This window comes from Sceloporus occidentalis, unplaced genomic scaffold, assembly GCF_023333645.1.
Source record: "Sceloporus occidentalis isolate IW3139 unplaced genomic scaffold, rSceOcc1.0.p SCAF_9, whole genome shotgun sequence".
Taxonomy (NCBI): Eukaryota; Metazoa; Chordata; class Lepidosauria; order Squamata; family Phrynosomatidae; genus Sceloporus; species Sceloporus occidentalis.
The window spans coordinates 26,278,013-26,299,637 of record NW_028316989.1 but is presented as its reverse complement, the minus strand read 5'-3'; the positions used below and the strand labels follow the sequence as shown (position 1 = coordinate 26,299,637).

Below are 21,625 nucleotides of genomic sequence, written 5' to 3'. Positions count from 1 at the left end.
CCCCTTTTTTGGGGGGGGGGCAGAGAACACCAGCAAAGCTTCTCTCTTCTGGCAATGGGTGAGGTGGGGGACTGGGGCGTTTCTGGGCTGGTTGCAGAGGAAGGGGGAGACCTTCCCAGGTTGCCTGGCCTTGTTTTGCCGACACTGGGCAAGCATCCTTGCAGGTGTCAGGAAGCAAACCAAGAGACACTTTTGTCCCCCCCCCCCCCGCCAATGCAACATCAGCAAAGATGCCCTCCTCTCTTTCTACCCTTAGCTCCCCCCCCAGACAAAAAGAGACAAGGCTCACCTGGGGACCCTTTCCTCCTCTCCTGCTCCCCTTCTATGTCCAGGTCCTTCTCAACAGCTGACCCTCCTAGCTTTGGGAGGGCTGTTCCTTAGGAGCCTGGACTAGTCCACTCTTTGCCATCCTTGCCTTGGCGGGCAAAGACTTGCTTATTCCCACAGGCCTTTGAGAACTGAAAGTATGCAATAAAAGGGTTGTACTACTGCATATTTCAATTGTACCTCCTTTTTAAAAATGCTTGGTATCACTTTTGTTTTTTTTAGCTATGTACTATTTGTTCAAATTTAAATGCAAGTGAAGTACTTGAGAGTAACTGGAAAAACAGAGTATAAACATCCCTCACCAAGGGATGTAGGCAGGATGACTTCGAGGAACCACATCCTTATGCTCCCATGTTCTTAGCGACAATTCCTCAAATTATGCCCTACTGTTTAAAATTATGTAGAGAACCAGTTTTACTACTAATATAGCGACAAGAAAAGTGTTAAAAACTGACAGATTTACGACATTTTAAAAAAGATGGCACATTTATTGCTACATAAATGTTATATACATAGTGTTTTCTGTTAAATTGACAGAAAAAAATGTTGAACCTCTTGCTGCTGGTTGAAAAAGTTTATCAGTAACATCTTGGAATTTGACACAGGGTACAAATTTGCAATAAGCCAACAATGGGAACTGGATAACAAGATGAGAAGCAATTCATCTCGGACAAGTAGCTCTTACAATACTCCATAAGGTACTACACAGTATGCTAGAACCCTACTATGCTTTTACAATGCTATTGTAAATTTCTGATATTAATGAAGAGGTTATGGTAAATAACCCTACATTTTTACTACCTAATATAGTAAAATAAAGTAAGAAAATTTTTACTGAAAACCTTTTTTGATTTCAAAAATCTAGAAAGAGTAATATTTAGAATTCAAGAAACTTTCTTACAAGATTATTGTATAAAAGACTAACTACAGTGAAAAATAAGCCAAATGTTTTCTCTTTCTCTCCCACACTCACTCTCTTTCTTTCTTTCTGTTTCATGAAAGGAAGGTTCTGGGCAAACTGCAAAGCCTAAGAGAGTCAGGACACAACAAGCTTGCGAGGAGAAAGGCCAGGGAGTGGCAGGGAGCTTGCACAGTTATGCTTCAGCCTAAGAAGAAGTCCACTGAGCTGAGAAACACGGAAAGGGAGGAGGACAAGGCCACGGGCATTTGCCTGGAGGCTGGGCACCAAGGGTCCAGCCAGTCTCCTGGCAGAACAGCCGCTGGTGAGGAACCATCTGAGACACACACACTCTCAAACCCACGTTGCAACAGCAACACTTTTGTTCTTTCAAAATGCAGGGAAATTGCTCATACAGTTAAGTTGATCTGTTCCTCTCTGGTGGGTGCAAGCAGATTGCCACCAAGACACAAGAGAGGTGGGGGGGGGACTCAAGGCAGGGTCAAACAGGCTGCTGGGCCATGGCTGTCCCCTTCCATGCCTCTCCCTCCCCAGCCATTCTCTGGGACAGTGGAAGACAGTTTTAATGGAAGTTCAAAGGAGTTGGGCCACCCCCAGGAGGGAGCAACAGAGGAAAGGCTGGAGCAGATGCTCTTCTCAGGGAACTGGCATGCACTTGATGGGGACCCCACAACCGCACACTTCACAGGTAAGCAGAAAATGAAGCTGAGCTTACTAGGGACCTATCGGCATGGCTGCTTTTGTATTTGGCTGGCCAGATTACCTCATCCCAACACCTGCCACAAGAAAGTTTGGATCTGGCTGCTCATCGGATGTCAACAGTAGGTGAGTAAGAAACATCTGGTTTGCCTTCCAACACAGTTTGTGCTTTTGTGTTCTTTCTGCTTAGAAAGCTAAACAATTTTGAGTAGGCTCTTCCACACCCAACAGACAGTTCACATTCTACACTTCAGTGGGAGAACCCCAACAGCCCAAAGGGGTTTGCTGAGAAATCAAGAGACCTTTGGCTCACCTCCCCACCCCTTAATGTCTTTTCCATCCAAGAAATGCCACTGTTTGCCTTTCAGAGGTTGTAGCGGAAGAGGCCTGGATGTGGGCACTGGCACCTGGATATCAAGGGGTCTGCCAAGGAGAGACCAAGTCAGGCAGGAGGAGGAAGAGAGGAACCCTTCTGTGGGTGGGGGGGCAGGACAGGCCCTACTTTCTTTTAAGACACTCGAGATATGTTAGGAATGAGGAAAAAGGGTCAATGGCGGTTGTGGCTTTCCACTCAGAATGCACTTCTGAAGGCTGGCTGGCGTTGCAACTAAACTCCTAATAGTTTTCAACAAGTTTAACATTTCATAAGCAGACCTTTTAGTTCCATTACAAATAAATAACTATTTGCAGTTACAATGCGTCTGTCAATTCGGTTTAGGCACAAGGCAACTTCCACAGCAAGTGGAGAGATCTAAGAGTCTCTGATTGTGCTGGAGCGGCTGGCTGCTGCTTGCAAGAGGAAGAGGAAGAGGAGGAGAAGACGAGGGGCATGTTTGGAGCGGAAATTCTCTTGGAAGGAGACACTGGCATCATCGCTTCTGATGCAGGTGCGGACCAGTCACCTTCATCATACGTATGATTGCATTGGGGCTTCTTGCTTCTCCTGTCAGATCTGGCTTCATTTAATGCTAGTTCCAGTCTGTGTCCTGGTGAAGAAAAGATCCATCTTCTGGGTTTCCTCTCCATCATTCTGGAATTCTGGGTTGAAAATTAAAAGGTATTAGCCACATCCATGCCTAATTCATGGTCGCCAGCCAAGAGTGGTAGATTGGCACCACCCAACCTGGCCAGAGGTATCACACCTGGTGGGTCAGCTGTGTTTCTGCTGGACCAGCTTCTGCCCAAGGACAGTCCTGCTCCTGGCACCAAGGCCAAAGAGATCCCACCTCAGCTCAGGGACTAAGCAGAGATGGAAGGGGCTTCAAGCCTCTGTGGCCGGCATGGGCAACTGTCAGGGAGCAGGGGCTAACACACAGACACCCGACTTGCCTATAGGCCACATCCATCAAAGCAACCCAAATACCAGTTTTCCTCTGAAGTCCCTCTCAAAATGGCAACCTCACATCACTTTCTGTGGCCTTTTTGAGAGACTGCAGATGAAAGTAGAGGTATTTGGCTTCTGATATCAAGCGGTCGAAAATGCTCTGCACAGGAGGCTCATGAAAGATGTCCAGCAACTAGAGTCTATTTAGATGGCCACTCCACCTTCTTCCAACTGTGTGGGCCATTTGATCCTTCCAAACAAAGCAAAACCCCACTCTGCATCACCACAAACAGAGCAAATACCACAGACACGTGCCTGCCACCTAATGTTCAGGAAGGGCCAAGGGTTATCCACAGGAACAAGAAACCAGCCCCTCGGATGTAAAATGGTGCTTCTGTGCCAGGGCAAATCAGCTGAAGGTGTGTATGTTCAGAGAATAGCCACTATCAAGGCACAATGGCTAAACTGAGAGCTCACTTGGGTTCAAGACACACACACACACTGTTGCCCTAGAAGTGGTACAAATGACATTTGTGAACACCATCAGTAACTATGGTCCTCACCATCCAAGAGATTTTCAGCATAGCTGTTGTAGTTCAGATGCTTCTCAAGAACAAATTCAGTTTTCTGTAGATTTCTATACACAAATCATAAAACCTCCAGTCAAGCAGTACCATTAATTTTAACAAAACCACACGGTTCATGGCTCTGAATAGGAGATGCGAGTCTTATGAGGGACACATGGCTAAAATGAACCTGGAAGACAGCCGTGGCATTTTTTGGTCTTAGCCTTGCACACAGAGCCCCCTTCCAACCCCAGAACATGTCCCTTACCTGGCTGGTGTTCACATATGACCCATAGGGTTTGTAGTTTCACTAAGGCCAGGATGGCTTCCTGGATGTGGAGCTGGCGGTTCTGCCGATACGGCAGAAACTTTTTCTTCTTCCCTTCTCTTAAGGCAGGCTGCTTTGGGGTTGAGGTTCCTCTCTAGGAAAGAAAGGGAAAGGAAATTATAGCATGGAAAATACCATCTACATTGGTGGTTGGCTTTGAGGACGAAAGAGGAGGAAATCCCAGGGACCAAGCTGACCTTATCCAACTGGCCAACCTGAACATGAAGGGCCTGGCAGGAGACGCTTCTTATAATTAAGTTATTCTGCTGTTATTAAGCCAAACCTCAGGAACTTTACATGTATTTTTTTTAAAGAACTGGTGCCTGGGATGGCTTCCCCCCCTCTTCCTTCTCCCCCCCTTTTGCAGACAGGATGTATCCTGTTTTCATAAATCTTTAAGTCAGCTGAAACATGGAGTAAATGCTTAAAATAATTATTTATTGTACAATTGAGGGTATGCTCTTCTATGCGTTGTTTGCTGGAGCTCCGTATCACAAGCCACTTCAGCTACAATTTTGCCAGAAAAGTACAGGTACATTAAAAGCCAGGCTAATCTAACCCTACACAATAATTTTCATTCGCACATGCCAAGTTCCTACAAGCTTTGCCCATGGTAAATGCCTGCCTCTGACACCCAACCCGTTGCCCCTCCTGCAGGACAGCCATGGCCCCATTCCTCTCCATTTTAGCAAGTGCTCTGGGGAGGTTTTTCACAGGCCTACTTCCCGTCCTTCCAGGAAGGCTTGTAAAACTATCCTACCAAGCAATTTACACATCTCTCCCAGCCTGCTCTCATGGTGGTTGGGCACAAAGAAGCCTTTGGAGCAGGTAAAACAAAGTAAGGGAGTGCAAGAAGCAAGGAGGGCATGTGGCTCAGGGTCCCCAGTCCCTGCCCGCCCCTCTATCCACTCCACCCCTTGCGCCCCGTGCCTTGCCTCCCCACAAAGGACCTGAAAGATCAAATGCCGACGCTGTGCATCCTCCCCCTGCCTCCTGAACTGATGGTCTTGTCACTTCCAGTCCAAATGCCCCAGTCCCCGCTTCCCTATCACACACACAACTACACACACCGGTGGGAAAAGAGAATGGAAATGATGCCCAGGCTGCCAGCATAAGCGACAAAGCGGATGAGACGTCGTTCTGTGGCTTAAGCTGCTGAGCAGATATTAATGTTGACACCTTCCACATTTCCAAGACATTTAGATATATACCCTGGAAATGCATCTGATGAGAGAGTACAATGCACAGCACAGCTGCGTCCAGCCAGCCCACAGGGAGAAATAAACAAGTGCGTGTGAAGTGTGTGAGTGTGCGCAGGCAGAGGGCGGGAGAGGGAGAGAGACCAAACCTGCTCCCTTTGTTTGGGGGAGGAGTGCCGCAGATGCCCCTTCCATCATTTCTCTGACAGAGATATAAGAGGAGCTTGCATAGTCAAGGTCAGGAGTCGCTCCAGCTCCCAGAGGAGGAGGCTATAAAGAACTCTGCTCGTTTTCTGAACTCGAGAGAACTTTTCAAGGTTGACACACAGAGGGGATATGGATTGGCTGGTGTGGGTTAACATGGCTTCCAGGGGCAGCTGGTGACACCCCCTCCAAATCAAGCAAACCCCATAAGGATTATGATAAATAGACTTGACAGAATGTAATTTGAATAAAAAATATTACCGCCTATAGTTAGGAGTCTAAGCTCCTGGGGCCGCTGGGGTCCACGCAGAGAGCTCAGCCCCAGTGTTCCTGACATGGAAGAGGAGGGCATCGCACCGACCTTCAGAGAGAGGGCTTCAGGCGGCAGACTTGCCTTCCACACGCACCCAACCCACCACTTTCTTTAGCGAGAGCAAAGCAACTCAACTAAAAGCAGCAGAAAAGATGATCCAGGAATACTAATAATGCATTCTCACTTTCAACAGTCAGTCCTTGCCTCTGTTCTCACTGTGTTTTAATTTGCAAATGCAATTTGCAAAGACACAGAAGTAACTCGGGGAAAAGAGGCCAACATTCTCACCGCTGTCGTGAATGTCCTAGGTTGCCCTGAAGCGGCCTCCTGGCATCTTGGCAATACGCAACGCCCTATGAAGACCCTCAGACAATATAAAGGAATATTATGAGGCTAATCAATTAAGATATATAATAGAAGGTATGTTTTTTTGTTTCTTTTTTTTTTAATTTTTAAAAATTTTTATTGTTTAAAAACCAACATAGTACACATCAATGATTTACAAACAAAATAAAAATTACAATCATCTTCTTAAATGTCAGATTCTTCAGTAATTACAATCTTTACGCTGTAATCCTATCATCCTTGCTTAAATTCAATAAATCTTCACCAATAGTCTTCCTGTTCCTATCTCTTTATATTTTATATCTATAATTCTTTTTATTGCTCTTCATAATACACATTCCCATTGCTACCATAAAACTATTATGGTCATAACTTATTCCTCTAAATTCCAATGTTTTTTCAGAAAGTCATCTAATATCTTTCCAATCGCTAACCTCTTCTTCTTTTCCCTTTAATATCATAGTCAGTCTATCCATTTCTTTAAGATCAATTACTTTCTTTAACCACTCTTCTGCGTCTGGGACATTTTCATTTTTCCAATTTTTTTCCAATAGCAATCTAGCTGCCGTTACAAAATAAAGAATCATTTTCCAGAAATTTCTCTCTATTGAATCTCCCATACAACTTGTCATACTTAGTAAATAAAGATCTGGGGTCATAGGGAACTTTACTTTCAAAATTTTTTGTATCATAACATGAATTTTTTCCCAAAAGTTCTTGATTTTTACACATCCCCACCACATGTGAAGGTAAGAACCTCTCTCCATCTTGCATTTCCAACATTTGTCAGTTCCCAAATTGTATATTTTAGCTAATTTTACAGGTGTGTAGTACCATCTGTTTGACATTTTCACATAGTTTTCTTTGAGATCTTGAGCCACAGTGAATTTACTTGTTCGCTTCCAGGCTTTTTCCCAGTTGTCAGTACTAATTGTATGCCCCAAATCTTGGGCCCACTTAGTCATACTATCAGTTATATCAGGGGTAGGCAACCTTTTTGAGCCGGGGGCCAGGTTGGTGTCCCTCAGACAACTGGGGGGCCGAAGTCGGGGGGTGGAGCTTCCACCCCCGGGGCGGGGCCGCATGCCAGGGGCGGAGCTTCCACCCCCAAGGGTGGAGCTTCCACCCCCAGGGGCGGAGCTTCCACCCCCAGGGGCCAGGCCACCTCCTCTTTGCCGGCCCCTGACGGGGCCCCATGCCCTGTCAGAGGCCAGGAAAGAGCCGGCGGAGACCGACAGCGCTGGAGGCCTCCCCGTCTTTGCTGGCCCCTGACGCCAGGGCCCCGCTGCCGCCGTCGGAGCCCTCCTGGAGGGCCCCTGCGATGGCAACTGGCCTCCCAGGGGCCCGCTGCCGCCGCCGGAGCCCTCCTGGAGGACCCCAGCGAAGGCAACGGGCCTCTGGGAGGCCCGCTGCCGTCGCAGGAGCCCTCCTGGAGGGCCCAAGGGACAGCAACTGGCCTCCCAGTGGCCCGCTGCCGCCGCCGGAGCCCTCCTGGAGGGACCCTGCGACGGCAACGGGCCTCCCAGGGGCCCACTGCCGCCGTCGGAGCCCTGCTGGAGGCCCCAGCGAAGGCAACTGGCCTCCCAGAGGCCCGTTGTGGCTCCCGGAGCCCCGTTTCAGGGCTCCGGAGGCCGCAGCGGGCCTCTTAATGGGCGCCGCCATTTTGCCCTTCAAAATGGCGGCGAAATCTCACACAACCTTTTTGGTCGCCCGAGACTTCACCGCCATTTTGAAGGACAAAATGGCGGCCAAAGCCGCCGAAATCGGCGGCGATTTCTGAGGCGGGAGGGACCGGGGGCCGGCGGAAAGGCGCCCGCGGGCCGGATCCGGCCTGCGGGCCGGAGGTTGCCGACCCCTGAGTTATATACTCTTTTTCTAATTCTCGAGATATCAGTATTTTATACTTCTTCTTCGTGGTCTCTGCGAATCATACAAATGGGTTTCACTGCGCCTGCGCAGTGCTGTTCGGAAACTTCTAGAATCACTGGGCAAAGTTTACTTTGTAACATATAGAAACTTTTTGGCGGTAACTCCGCCCACCCGTTATAAGGCCCCTGCCTTCCCGCTCTTTCCCCAGTTCCTTTTTTCCGCCGTGCTGGTTGCTGTTTGGAACTTCGCTCTTGCTAGCTCGTTTGGATCACTGGTTCTATTTGACTCGGACTGTTTTTTCTGGACTTTGGCTTCTCTTCTTCCCCCGTGTTATTTGACCTCGGACCGTGTACTTCGATTTGGATCTCGTTTTGGCTTGTCGACTTCGATAAAGGATGTCTCCTCCTTTCAAGAAATGCGACGTCTGTGGAGGAAAAGTTCCTGTACAGGACCCGCATTCTTCTTGCCTGCTGTGCCTCGGCCGAGACCACAACCCCAGGGCTTGCAGCCTCTGTAAGTCTATGTCTTCCCAAGCCCGGATTTTAGCCCGGATTCCCGCCCTGCCTCAGCCCCTTCGCCTTCTGCTGTGACTCCTTCTCTCCCGGCCCGTGATGGCCCGGCCAGCGCACCTCCCTCTACTTCGCTGGTGCTGGATTCGGGGGTTTCTGACGCCGCACCCCCTGTGGCCCGCGGCTCCACTAAGCCCAGTGCCACCTCCAAACCCACTAAGCACCCTCATAAATCAGGGTCATTGGGTTCTGCTGCCGCCTCAGCTCCACCTCGCGAAGAGGGAGCCCCCTCCGAAGCATCGGGGTCATCCCAGCGAGTGGCCTCCGACCAGAGGTCCCATAAGGCGGCTTCAGCGACATCTTCCAGCTCCAAGAAGACCAAAGAAGACACTTCGCCTCTCCTCTGTGCTTTTTGGACATCCTTAGGCCCTTTGCCAACGTATGGGCCTCTATTTCTTCCAACTCCTGGGTGCTAGACATTGTCTGTAGGGGCTATTCCCTCGAGTTCGAAGAGCTCCCGCCCACCGGAGCTTTTATTTCCACACCCCCCTCGGACACCCTTCTCGACGAAGTGCGCGCTTTGCTTCTCAAAGGGGCAATCTCCCCGTTACCCCCCGAACACTGTTCCAGGGCCTTTTTCTCCAGGTACTTCACGGTACCGAAGGCAGATGGGGGCATCAGACCCATCTTGGACTTAAGAGAATTGAACCTCTTCCTCGAATACCGCCGGTTCCGGATGGTAACCTTGGCTTCTATTTTGCCTCTTCTCTACCAGGGCCTGTGGTTCGCAACGGTCGACTTGAAGGACGCCTACTTCCACATTGGAATTCGGGAGTCCCACAGGAGATTCCTCGCCTTCGCCGTCGGCTCCACCGCATACCACTACAACGTGCTTCCCTTTGGCCTTGCCACGGCTCCACGGGTCTTTACAAAGTGCATGGCTCCAGTGGTAGCATACCTCCACCAGAAGGGCTACAGGGTCTTCCCTTACCTGGACGACTGGCTGTTTGTCGCCGACTCACAACAGGACCTCCAAGAGGCAATCTCGTTCGCCTTGCATCTGTTGGACTCTCTCGGACTGGTCGTCAACGAGGAAAAGTCTCACTTCACTCCGGCCAGGCAGGCCAAGTTCATCGGAGCCATCCTCAGCTCCGAAAGATGCTCCGCCTTCCTTCCTACAGACTGCTTCCAGGCGTTAGTAGCATCACTGAAGCCTTGCATTTCCCACAGAAGGGTGAGGGCCAGGGATGTCCAAGTTGCTCTGGGACACATGGCGTCAACGACCTTCGTGACACCGTGGGCAAGGCTTCGCCTACGCCCACTACAGTCCTGGTTCCTCTCAGTCTTCTCCCCGATGGAGGACCCTCCGTCAAAGTGGCTCACGGTACCGAGGCCGGTGGCCGCCTCCCTGAGATGGTGGTTAGACGACCGCAACATCTGTATCGGAATGCCCTTCCATCAGCCTCAGCCTCAATTGACTTTGACAACAGATGCTTCTCTGGAAGGCTGGGACGCCCACCTGCTCGACCTGGTTGTCAGGGACAAGTGGTCGGCCCAGGACAAACATCTCCACATCAATGCTTTGGAGATGCTCGCAGTCGAGAAGGCTCTGAGGGCATTCGAGCTCACCGTCACAGGCAACGTGGTCCTCCTCAGGACGAACAACACTACCGTGATGTATTACATCAACAAGCAAGGAGGCACCAGGTCCAGGACTGTGCTCGAGATCACTCTTCGCATCTGGGACTGGTGCATCCAGAGACAGGTGCTCCTCCAGGCGATTCACCTCCCAGGAGAGGACAACGAGTTGGCAGATCGCCTAAGCAGATCTTCGGTGTGTCACGAGTGGAGGCTCCATCCGGAGATGGTCAGCGACCTCTTTGACCGGTGGGGAACCCCCCGGATCGACCTCTTCGCGACCGAGTGGAACAGCCACTGTCCCCAGTTCTGCTCCAGAAGGCAAATGGACGGATCCCTCGGAGACGCGTTCGCCTTCCTTTGGACGGGAGAGCTGCTTTACGCCTTTCCTCCCTTCCCTCTCATCATCAGGGTGGTGTCCAAGATGACAACGGACCGTTCGCATGCGATCCTGATCACCCCGTGGTGGCCGAGACAGCCTTGGTTCGCATCCCTTCTCCACCTCTCCAGGAGACGCTTCCTCCGCCTCGATTTCCGTCCCGACCTGTTGTCGATCCAGGACGGCCAGATTCTGCACCCGGACATCGAGAGCCTGCCGCTGGTGGCCTGGAGGATACAGCCCTAACCGCCCTGCCGGAGGCGGTGAGGACGGTGATCCTGGCTGCAAAGAAACCTTCCACTCAACGGTCCTATGCCCTGAAATGGAAGAGGTTTAGCCTCTTCCTTGATCGGAAGGGCTTGTCTCCTGCTCAAGTGTCCACTCCAGTGGTGCTGGAGTTTTTGATGGCGCTTTTGGATGAGGGGCTGTGCCTCGCATCCATCAAGTGCTACCTATCTGCCATTTGTGCTAAGTACCAATTCGGGGGGAGGGCTTCCTTTTTTAGGGATCCCTTAGTGAAAGGGTTCCTTAAGGGATGTGCCAACTTGCATCCTCCTGTGTCGGTACCGACGCCGGCTTGGAGCTTGGAGGCGGTACTGTCCGCGCTCCATTCCAAGCCCTTCGAGCCTATGGCCACAGCGGACTTGAGACTGCTGACTTGGAAAACCGCTTTTCTTGTGGCCATCACCTCTGCCCGCCGTGCGGGCGAACTCTGTGCCTTGAGGAGGGACCAGCCCTTCCTGAGGTTTCACAAGGACAAGGTGGTTCTTCGGACAGACATTACTTTCTTGCCTAAGGTTGTGTCTGCTTTCCACATGTGCCAGGACATTGTGTTGCCTACTCTCGCATCCAACCCGACTTCGGATGCGGAGCGAAGCCTGCACTCTCTTGATGTCAGGAGAGCACTGGCCTTTTACTTAGACAGAACTGCTGCCTCCAGTCGCTCCGAAAGACTCTTCCAGTGCTACTCGGAGCCGAAGAAAGGATTGCCTGTGTCTGCGCAGAGGTTTTCCAAATGGGTGGCCGGTACCATCTACCTCTACTATGAACTTTTGGGCAAACCTCTCCCGGGCAGGGTTCGGTCCCATTCTACAAGGGCAATGTCAGCATCCTCTGCATTCCTGTCAGGGATTCCCTTGGAGGATGTCTGCAAGGCTGCTCTCTGGTCCCAACCTCTGACTTTTATTAAGCATTATAGGTTGGACACCAGAGCCATCCGAGACGCTGCTTTCGGGAGGGCTGTGTTGGTTTCAGGGTTGCATTGATTGCACTACTGATGGTTTGTGTTTCAGCACTTATGTACATATGCCACTGTTCCAATTTGTTGAATGTTGGTTTGCACAATATCTATGGGACTGGTCTTGCATGATCTCTGGTTCCCTTCTCAGGTTTAGCAATGTTATTGCTATGTTTGGTCTGTGCATCAACAAAAAGACTGACTCTTTTTATGGTTCAGGGTGTTTATTCTTTCAATAAATATACCTTTGGTTTACCATAGCTTTGGTTTCAGGACACTCCCTCCTCCGCATATCTAAGCTTGTCAGTCTAAACCCATTTGTATGATTCACAGAGACCACGAAGAAGGAGGACAGGTTGCTCACCTGTAACAGTATTTCTTCGAGTGGTCATCTGCGAATACATACAAATCCCACCCGTCCATCCCCTCAGTGTCCTGCTCTTATTGGCTCTTTCCATCGCCTGCTTGGCGGAAAAATTGCGGAACTGGGGAAAAGAGCGGGAAGGCAGGGGCCTTATAACGGGTGGGCGGAGTTACCGCCAAAAGGTTTCTATATGTTGCAAAGTAAACATTGCCCAGTGATTCTAGAAGTTTCCGAACAGCACTGCGCAGGCGCAGTGAAACCCATTTGTATGTATTCGCAGATGACCACTCGAAGAAATACTGTTACAGGTAAGCAACCTGTCCATTTTTGCTATTTTTCCTTTCTTTATCCCAAATTACCTTATCAATTTCGTTCTCTCTTCTTTCAAAGCCTTCCTTAGAATTATCCTGTTTGAATTTGGATCTTATTTGCAGATATGTAAACCACTGTATATTTTTCCCTTCGTGTTCTAATTCTTCCTTAGATTTTATGTCCACTTTGCCTAATTCATTTGTTTTTAACAGTTCTTTGTATCTTAACCAATCTTTATCTTTCCCCCATCTGCTAAGGAAGGCCTCTTGTGGTGACACCCACATTGGGATCTTTTGATAATACCTTTTTTAAAATTATATTCCAAATTTTTAGCAAAGGCTTGCAGATTGCGTGGTGTGTGAAGTCAACATTAACTCCTTGTTTCTGGTACCATTGGTAAGTGTGCCACCCGAATCTCCTATTACAGGACTCAATACAGTACTTAATAACTTCATGTCCTCTACCTTGATCCAGTCCAACACCCATATGAGCCCGCAAGCCCAAAAATAAATTTTTAAATCGGGAAGTGCACATCTGCCCTTTGAGTTGTCTTTTTTCAATATTTGATTTTTAATTCTCGCCCTTTTTCCCTTCCACAAAAAATCTTTAATATCCCTATTCCATTCCTAAAAAACTTTCTCGTTAGCAATTATAGGCAAATTTTGGTATAAGAATATCATTTTTGGGAGTATATTCATTTTAATGATTGCCACTCTACCTAGTAATGATACATCCATGTGATTCCATCTCTGCATGTCCTTTTTAATTTGAGTCCATGTTTTTTTATAGTTATTTTCAAACAGTTCAATGTTTTTATTCGTAATCCAAATACCCAAGTACTTTAACTTCTTTACCACCTTGATTCCTGATTTTTCGGATAATTTTTGTTCCTCCTCAATTGAAAATATTATGGATATAAGAACAGATAGAAAACCAAGTATAGTATTGCTATCACTATATAATGATGTAAAATGGAAAAAAGAAGAAAGAAGTCTTGTAACAAATTTACTTACAGCAGCGAGATAAATCATAGCGAGAAGTTGGAAAACGAAAATAAATGTGGAACTGGAGGATTGGTATAAAGAAGTTTGGCAAATATTGACTAATGATAAATTAACATGTAAATTGAAAGTGAAAAAAGGATTATGGAAAAGAAATGATTTTGATGAAATATGGAAAGAATTAATGAAAAAGTATTAGGAAAAGAAGATGGAAAATTACCTTCACAAGATGAATTAAAATTTTGGTTGGATTATACGGATGATAATGGCTCCAGGGAAGAGGTGCACTGCAGTGTTTTTAGTATAAAATAAGTAAAGTGTTAAAGCATAAAAAAATAAAAAAAAAGACCCTCAGACACAACATTAAATCAGGCACACACAACTCAGGTCTACAGAAACAGGCACATAAACCAACTAGCCAAATGGTAGTTTGCAGTGCAGTTTGAAGTCCTGCTTGGACAGCAAAATACCCAAGAATTACTGCCCAGAAAGTGTCCAAGGAAAACTGAGAGCGCAGTCCAGAGGAAGACGAGAGTCCACATACAAAGCAGACCCAAGGTTTTATCTGAAAAAACTGTAAACTAAAAGAAATCCAAACAATTTTACAAACTAAAATATAGGTAGCACCAACGCAAGATTATGCTGAGTGTTATAATGATGAAAAGAAAACACAGTTGCATCGATCAAAAGGTTGCAAGGATTTTTAAGTGGCACTTTGATGCTATTTTTCACACACACACCCTGGAAAGAGGGACAATGTGCAATCTAAGCACACCCAGAAGCAGTGCATGGCTCCCCAAGTGAGCTCCCAAGGGCCCCTAAACCTAGTCCTGCCCCCCACAAAGGGACTATGTGCAACCCAGTGGGGGTTTGGTGCAGCAAACTAGGCTGAATAGATTTACAAGTTCCAATGGCATCTTGCTAGCAAAAAAGACACTTGCAAATAATAGGTAGGTTCAGGACAAGCAATGGAGGAGTGTTAAAGCCACACTTAATGTTTTAGCTGAAAAGGAGTTTAGGTGTGACTGGTTGGCGCTGGGCATCCTTCTCTATGAAGATTTATGAAAGATCTATGAAAGCTGTCTGAATTCAGGGCAGGCGGTATTGCCCAGAATGATCGGAAGTTGGGTGGCATTCTGTTCTCTGGCCCTCCATCCCTGACTCAACTGACAGGTCTGCGTGTGTCCCACTGCAACCAACCCAGGCCTGTGATAAACAGCCTGCCCGGCCTCTTCCGCTCAGAAAGAAAGGCGCCAAAAGAATCCAGTTCAAGCCCCAGACTCCCTCCTTGCTCACCTCTGACTTGCTGCTCAAGGCTGAGGATGACGGCAACTGCTTGGTGGAGGATCAGCAGCTTGGTCTGAGGTTTTTCGCTCTTCAGGTGCAGCTGGCACATCCGGCCCAGCTCTTTGAATGCTTCATTAATATCGCGGACCCGCAAGCGCTCACGAGCATTATTGGCCATGCGCCTCTCCCTCTCCCTTTCCAGTTTCTGTTCTGGGTTCAGATCCTCATCTTCATTAGTGCTGCTGTGGAAACATAAGCCAGAGGGGTGATGGGAGTGTCCAGAGAGCGCTAGTGACACCCTTGATGCCTCTCTGTCTACTGCAGGCTGTGCACAATGCCTTTTTCCAGGGGCAGCCCAGGCAAGGAAGTGACCAGAGGAATGGGCACGGTTTCCTCACTCTGAAGGTCCCACCTGAAACCCAAAGATGCCCTCTGTTCTGTTTCAACAGCTGGGTCTAATTTACCATGCCAGATTTATCCTCAACAGGGGAACTGGGCAGAGAACCTGGCCTCTGGGGAGTATGCTGCTGCTGCTGCTGCTGCTGTACCTGGTTCTTCCTCTTGATGAAATCTTGATATCCTTTTGGGAGGACTCATCATCAGATTTCATGTCATCTGAGGAAGCAGGCTCATGTGCATTTTCATCTTTTTCCTTGTGCTCTGACTTGATCTCAGCAGGACCTAGCGCAACCGACGGAGTTGACAACCCGGCCGAAAGCACTGAAAGCAAAACCCAGCAGAGCGTTAGGCGACAATCAGAGGATCAGGCTCCCTCTCCACAGAAACTGGCTAACAGAAGGAGCAACAAGGGCCGACAATGGGGCTTCCATAGACGGAAAAGGGCAGAAGGAACAACTGAAAGACCATCACCATGGCCAGGAAAGGGGGCCTGAGGTCCCACCCTGGCTCCTAAATTACTTATGTAGTTAAACGCAGGAGACCAAGCATGTGCCTTTTAATAAAGAGTGCTTCATGCCAATCCATCAATTCATTTTTCAACCTGTGCCGTTTTAAAAACTTGGATGCATTCTGTCAGACATCTCCACCAAACCACATTTTAATGCTACTATTTTCATTTTATTTTTCAGTCCCAGATTTACCAATCAGTTCTTTAGTACGTCAGCCATTAGATGTTTTCCCTTATTAAAAATATTAAGGATGTAGTTCCTGAGGTTTAGAACATCTTGGAAATGTAACTGCAGCTCACAAAGCTGACAACAGGCATTTCCAGTTTATTATCTTCCTCCCATAAGGCCAGTCAATCCTGCTGACCACCAGCCATGCTGTAATGGTCCACACAGAATTTGCCCCACAAAGGAGAAAGAAGTCGTTGTAATGACACTCACTCCACGCCAGATACTCCTCCTTGCACCTCCCAGAATAAATGACTGGAGCAAATGACCATGCTCCCAACATATGCCAACTTGCCCAGGATCCTTCTCTTCAGTGTGTCCAGAGGCAGGCCCTTTGACTAGCCTCATCGCCAGAAGAATGGTGGCTTAAGAAAAACTGGACTAGAAAGGGACTGACCTCTGTAACCTTCTTGTGTCTTGTGGTTGCGTTCTGCATTCTGAGCAGGAAGAGTGGTGGGCAACCCTGAATGGTTGCTGCTGAGGCTGTCTTCTCCTCGGTGAGCACTGACCTAAGGCAAACAGAGAACAGAGTTCATTGTTCAGTTGGGGCAACTGGCCAACCCTGGGAAGATTCACTTACAGGCTCTCTGCAACCCTAAGACCATAAGGAATCTCTCATTAATCTGTGTGTGTGTGTGTGTTTTCAGCTGGAAGACAGCCCTCGGAAACTCAGTGGGACTTTTTTCTGAATCACTGTGTGTGTAAGATCAAGCTTTAAGGAAGCAACCATCATATTAAGGCAATGCAGTGAGAGGTAAAGCCTCTTGCAAAGAGAACGTAAGAGGACTCTCCCCACATGGAAGGCCACTCTGCTCAGCCCCCTGGCTCAGCTCCTTCACCTGCAGCAGGTTCCGGGGCTTCAACCTGGCAGCCGCCCCTTGACTAACAAGTTATGTCCACCTTTTATAACACTAGACTCTTCCAAACTCCAAAACACAGAAGCTTAAAGGACAAGCAAATGAGAAGTGAAATAGGATCCCAGAATCTGAGAGCTGGAAGGGGCTCCCAGAGGCTATCCGGTCCAAAGCCCCGCTCAAAGCAGGATCTCGAGCTAGAGCATCCTCACCGGCAGTTAGCTGTCCATCCTCTTTTTGGAGAGATGCAGAGCAGGAAAGCCTACCAGTACTTTAGTTCATTTGTTCCACTGTCACTGCTCTCACTGCAAAGATGTTCCTTCTAAAGTGCCACCGAAATCTACCCTCCTACAACGTCAAACCCCTAGACCTGGTCCTGCCCTGAGACAGCAGACAGCAAAACTGTGGGGCAGCCCTTGAGATATTTAAAGAGTGTGATCACGTCCCCTCTCAGTCTTCCCTTCACCAAGTTGAACATGCCCAGTTCCTTCAACCTCTCATTTGTTTTGTTCATATCCATATGAAAGACAGATGTCATCTATATCTCTTATAGGCCACATACTCTAGATGAAGCTTGACCAGTACAGAATATAATGTGACTATTAGTTTCCTTGACTTGGAAGCGACGTTTCTATTAAAATAGGGTTTGCCTTTTTTGCTGCAACATCACACTGCAAGCTCATGTTCAATTTATGATCAACAATCCTCCTAAGGTCCTTTCCACATGTAGTACTGCTGAGCCATGTATTCCGCCCCCCCCCCCCCCATCTGATACCTGGGCCTTTGGGTTTTGTGGCCTAAATGTAGAATTTTGACTTAGTCTCTGTTGAATTTCATTTTCTTAATTTCTGTCCAATTTACCAGTTCCTTTAGATTCTTGTGAATTGTGTTCCTGTCATCCAATGTGTTAGCCATCTCTCCTAGCTTTGTGTTATCTGCAAGCCTGATAAGGCTTCCCTCCACCCCACCATCCAAGTCACTGATAAAAACCTTCAGGTTTAAAGAGCAGCCGTTGATGACAACTTTTGAGCACATTTCCAATCAAGTATGGATCCATCTGACAGTGAGGTCAGTTGGTCCCATCCTGGGAGAAAAAAAACACTGCTTTCTAACTGACAAGAGACCCTTCCTTGGCAGCATTGGTGTGAATGGCAATCCCTTTGAATGGCAGCATAGCTGGTGCCCTCTCCCTTGGTGGCACCGCAAGGACACCCACGCCAAGCAGTTGCCCAGTTCAAGGGTCAGTTCCCTTCCCCTGCCCTTTAAACACCCACACCCCACACACCCCTCCCAGGTTTTCAATTACTTTGCTCTGAATTAGCAGAAAACAAAGGCCTTTGAAATAGTTCTGAAATGTCAGAATCCTCCTTCATTCAGTGATTCAGTGAGGATTCTGCCATGAGGATTGTATAAGTTAGTGAGATAAGTAGGGATAGCTTCTAGACACATAATCATATGCTTTGGGGATTATGCAATGGGATATTAGTTGACTATTCATATGCTTTAATGGACTGTCATGAATGGGTGGTATGCTGGGGTGGACAAGGATTGGAGGGAGGTTGCAGAAGGGAAGTCCAGTGGGTTAAGCTCTCACATATATATAGTTATATAGATACATGGGTAGACAGATAAATATATAGATATATAGTTAGACAAACATGATGGATCTTATGTCAACAACACCTGTATCTACAACTCTCAGGGAAAGGCATTCTGGGAAAGAGTTGCTGCCACCATGGGCTATGCTCAGGATGATCACGTATCCGGAACTTTCAGCTGAGAGCAGCAATCAATTCACGCCAGCCAGGCAGTTTTATGACGGGGTGATGTTTAACAGATACCCTCTATTCCGGTATCCATAGATCTCTTAAGGCAGAAGAGACTATGAAGCAACTGGTGCTTTTGTTAGGACTGCTTTGATGTAGAATTCCCTCCTCTGTGGTGAAGGGGGGTGAGTTGGGGGGAACGATCTGGGTTGAACAGGAAAATAAGGTGTGGGCTGGGGTTTTAAAGTGGGGTTTCTCTTTGGAGTTATTCAGATTCAGCAAAAACGTGATCCAGTGTATTTCTACCTTCTCTACAATAAATTTTTGTTTTACAATAGCTGTTGTGGATGATTGGTTCAGAATACCCAAGTCTCACATGAAACACATCCAAACCAACACAATTAAAAATAAAACTGAAACCAGGCCGGGGGGGGGGGGGGGTCCTCACATGCATTCTTCTGCTATTATAGTCTAGAGATGAAGCTTTTTTTTCTGGAATAAATAGCACTGAAGAGCAGCTCAAAGATTAAGCCTTTAATTAAATAGGTTTATTGCCCACAGTTACACATGAGAACTCCTGTTTTTCAATAAATCCTTCAGTCCTAGTAAACTGCTGAGCTTTGAATGCCTCTTGAGTAATTAATACAGCTTTCCCTTTAACTTCTTAGTATGGGTTTTACTCAGACAGAGATAAACACCCTTACGCAATTTCATGCATTAATCTATACTGTTTCCCGTGAACTCTGCTTTGTCCTGTTTTAAGTGCATTTATTGTCTGTCTGCATAATTCCCCTAACAACAGACTAGAGTCATATTTGTCCTTTTGGGAGGCTGAGGGAAGAACTCTTATTTTCCTTTGAGCACAGAACAATTTTTATGGAAGAATCATCCTGATCTCGGCTGGAGTGAAGTGTGGCATCCTTACTGAGAGCCACCAAGCCAGAAGACAGACCAACCTCTTCCACATGGAAGGCAGAGAGAAATTAATTCCAGGTGTTTTAAAAGGCCCCAGAAGCCTTGTTTGCTATATTCTAGGTAAGCTCAAATCCAAACACAAGGATACTTTCATTCAAGTGGTGAGCTCCATGACATCTTTAGGCGCAAGTCAGCCTCAGAACTGACATTGTGCATCAGGCGATGGTCCAGCCGGTCAGCTGTCAGATCCTTAAAAGCTAAGGCTAATCTAACAATGACAGACTGACAGACTGAACCAGAAATTCATAAAATGGTCCAGAAATTCTGCAAAGGGAGCTGAACCTCTGGGCACACATGACAGGGGGCCCCAAGCCAATGGCTGAGATTAACAGAACGTCTGGAGAACTGTTTACCCAGTGATGTAACACAGATTAAGGACGTATAAAGTCAAACCAGGCATTTGCTTCAATGAGTCCCCAGCACAGGACACCAGCCATGCACATCTCATCCACAGAATCGCAACACGGGGGTCTTTCCTGCCTAAGAAACAAGCCCCAAGGACCCTTAAGGACCGCAGCACTGACCATTGCAGTGTCACGATGTGATCAGAGACTTCAGTCAAGCAGGAGAGGCCACACATTCACCCCCTTCACTATGTTTCTACGCCATGCATGCCCCCCACACGACAAGAGCATTTACTCCCCTCTCCCCATGGATTCTTCTTTGCAACCTTCCTGAGCCAGGAAAACAACCCCTGCCCTTTCTCCTGGCAATGTCTCTGCTGTTCCTGAGCAACAGCATTTGTGGCTCTAAAGGCAAATTCTCTCCATTAAACTCAGCCACCTTTCTTCAGAATGTCCTAATGTTGTTACACTATCCTATCACATATGGGAATCATCTGGTCAAATAGAGAACGCTTCTAGCACTTCTCTTGTTTCTCTTCCCAGAGCACCACCTCTATACTTATACATACTTTTCTAAATAGGTTGTCTTTTAAAATCTTCTGTACAGTAGCAGTTCAGAACATTTTCTGTGCTGCATAGCCTTCATGATCCAAGTCTTGCTTTTGTAGTTACAGACAAAAGAAGAACACGGATGATATCATCACAAAACAACAACACTTTGGTTGGAAGTATTTCAGCAAAAACAAAACCCAGAAGCAGAAATTGCAAAAGAAGGGCTGAAAGCTTCCATTTGTGCAAGTTACCAGCCCAAAGGCCAAACTGAACATGAACCTCCACCAAAGTACGGATGCTACTTTTCTGTATAAATCCCATTCCCATCTTAGCCATTCTGGGATATTTTTCTATCTTGGTTCTCACTTTCAAGGACAGGATCCTAAGGTCAGCAACACCAAAACCAAGGGAGTCCATGAAAAAATTGACAAGTTCAGGCTCTGAAGAAATCTTGCCAAGAAAATCCTGTGATAGGCTCACATTAGGGTCGCAATAAATCGGAAACATCTTGAAGGCACTCAACACATGCACATGATAAGAAAGATGCACTGGTTCCAATTCAAATAGTATTATTCCGGACAGTTAAAACAAAGTCCTTCTTCATACTTGTTAAACTACAGGCTCCTGGCACAAGATGAACCATTGGCTCCCTACTTGGATGGTTTTAAAAGGGGGCCAGACTGTGCCAGATCTAAAAAAAATGTCAGTACATTTTCACCCGACAGTGCAAGAAAGTCACGTTAACTTTCTGCAGAACAACAGGGCCAAGGGCAAGCGTCTTGGCTGGGCTGCCTTTCTTCCCTGCCACTGCCACATACATCCCACACATAAGTCTAGGGAGAAACAGGAAAGTGTCTTACACAAACCAAGCCCTACAAGGAATGGTCAATGGTCAAAAGGACTGGGGGAGGGGGGGAAGGACTGGGAATGTCTAGCACAAAGAAGAAAATATTAAGTGTGATTACAAATGTCTAAAAGGCTGGCCACAGAAGACAGAGGAGACATGTGTTCTGCTGCTCCAGAGGCAGGACTCGCACCTGTGGATGGAACCAGTCAAGGACACCTAACAGGAGAAGGGCAAGTTCTTCAAGGGGGAAGAGACTTATTGTCCAAGAGGTGGAGATTCAGGTTCAGGTTCAGTTCTTGCATCTTGCCGAGAGAGAGAGAGAGAGAGAGAGAGA

General features: G+C 47.5%; 1 protein-coding gene across 11 annotated transcripts in view; it reads right to left on the bottom strand.

Annotated features, from left to right (window-relative positions):
* Window positions 1-794: 794 nt before the first annotated feature.
* The window catches only part of LOC149307091 (transcription factor 12-like), a 145,942-nt gene continuing 125,111 nt past the window's right edge, over window positions 795-21,625 (bottom strand). For 10 of the 11 annotated variants that reach the window (XM_089538020.1, XM_089538021.1, XM_089538023.1 and 7 more), the window contains 5 exons: window positions 16,351-16,462; window positions 15,369-15,540; window positions 14,830-15,062; window positions 4,104-4,257; window positions 795-2,983 (listed from right to left, as the gene is read on the bottom strand). In XM_089538020.1, coding sequence (XP_089394146.1) covers window positions 4,115-4,257; window positions 14,830-15,062; window positions 15,369-15,540; window positions 16,351-16,462 — 660 coding nt within the window. In that variant the 3' untranslated portion in view covers window positions 795-2,983; window positions 4,104-4,114. Of the gene's footprint in view, window positions 2,984-4,103; window positions 4,258-13,753; window positions 13,821-14,829; window positions 15,063-15,368; window positions 15,541-16,350; window positions 16,463-21,625 lie in introns of those variants that run through there. The other variant, XM_089538025.1, reaches the window with a different exon arrangement.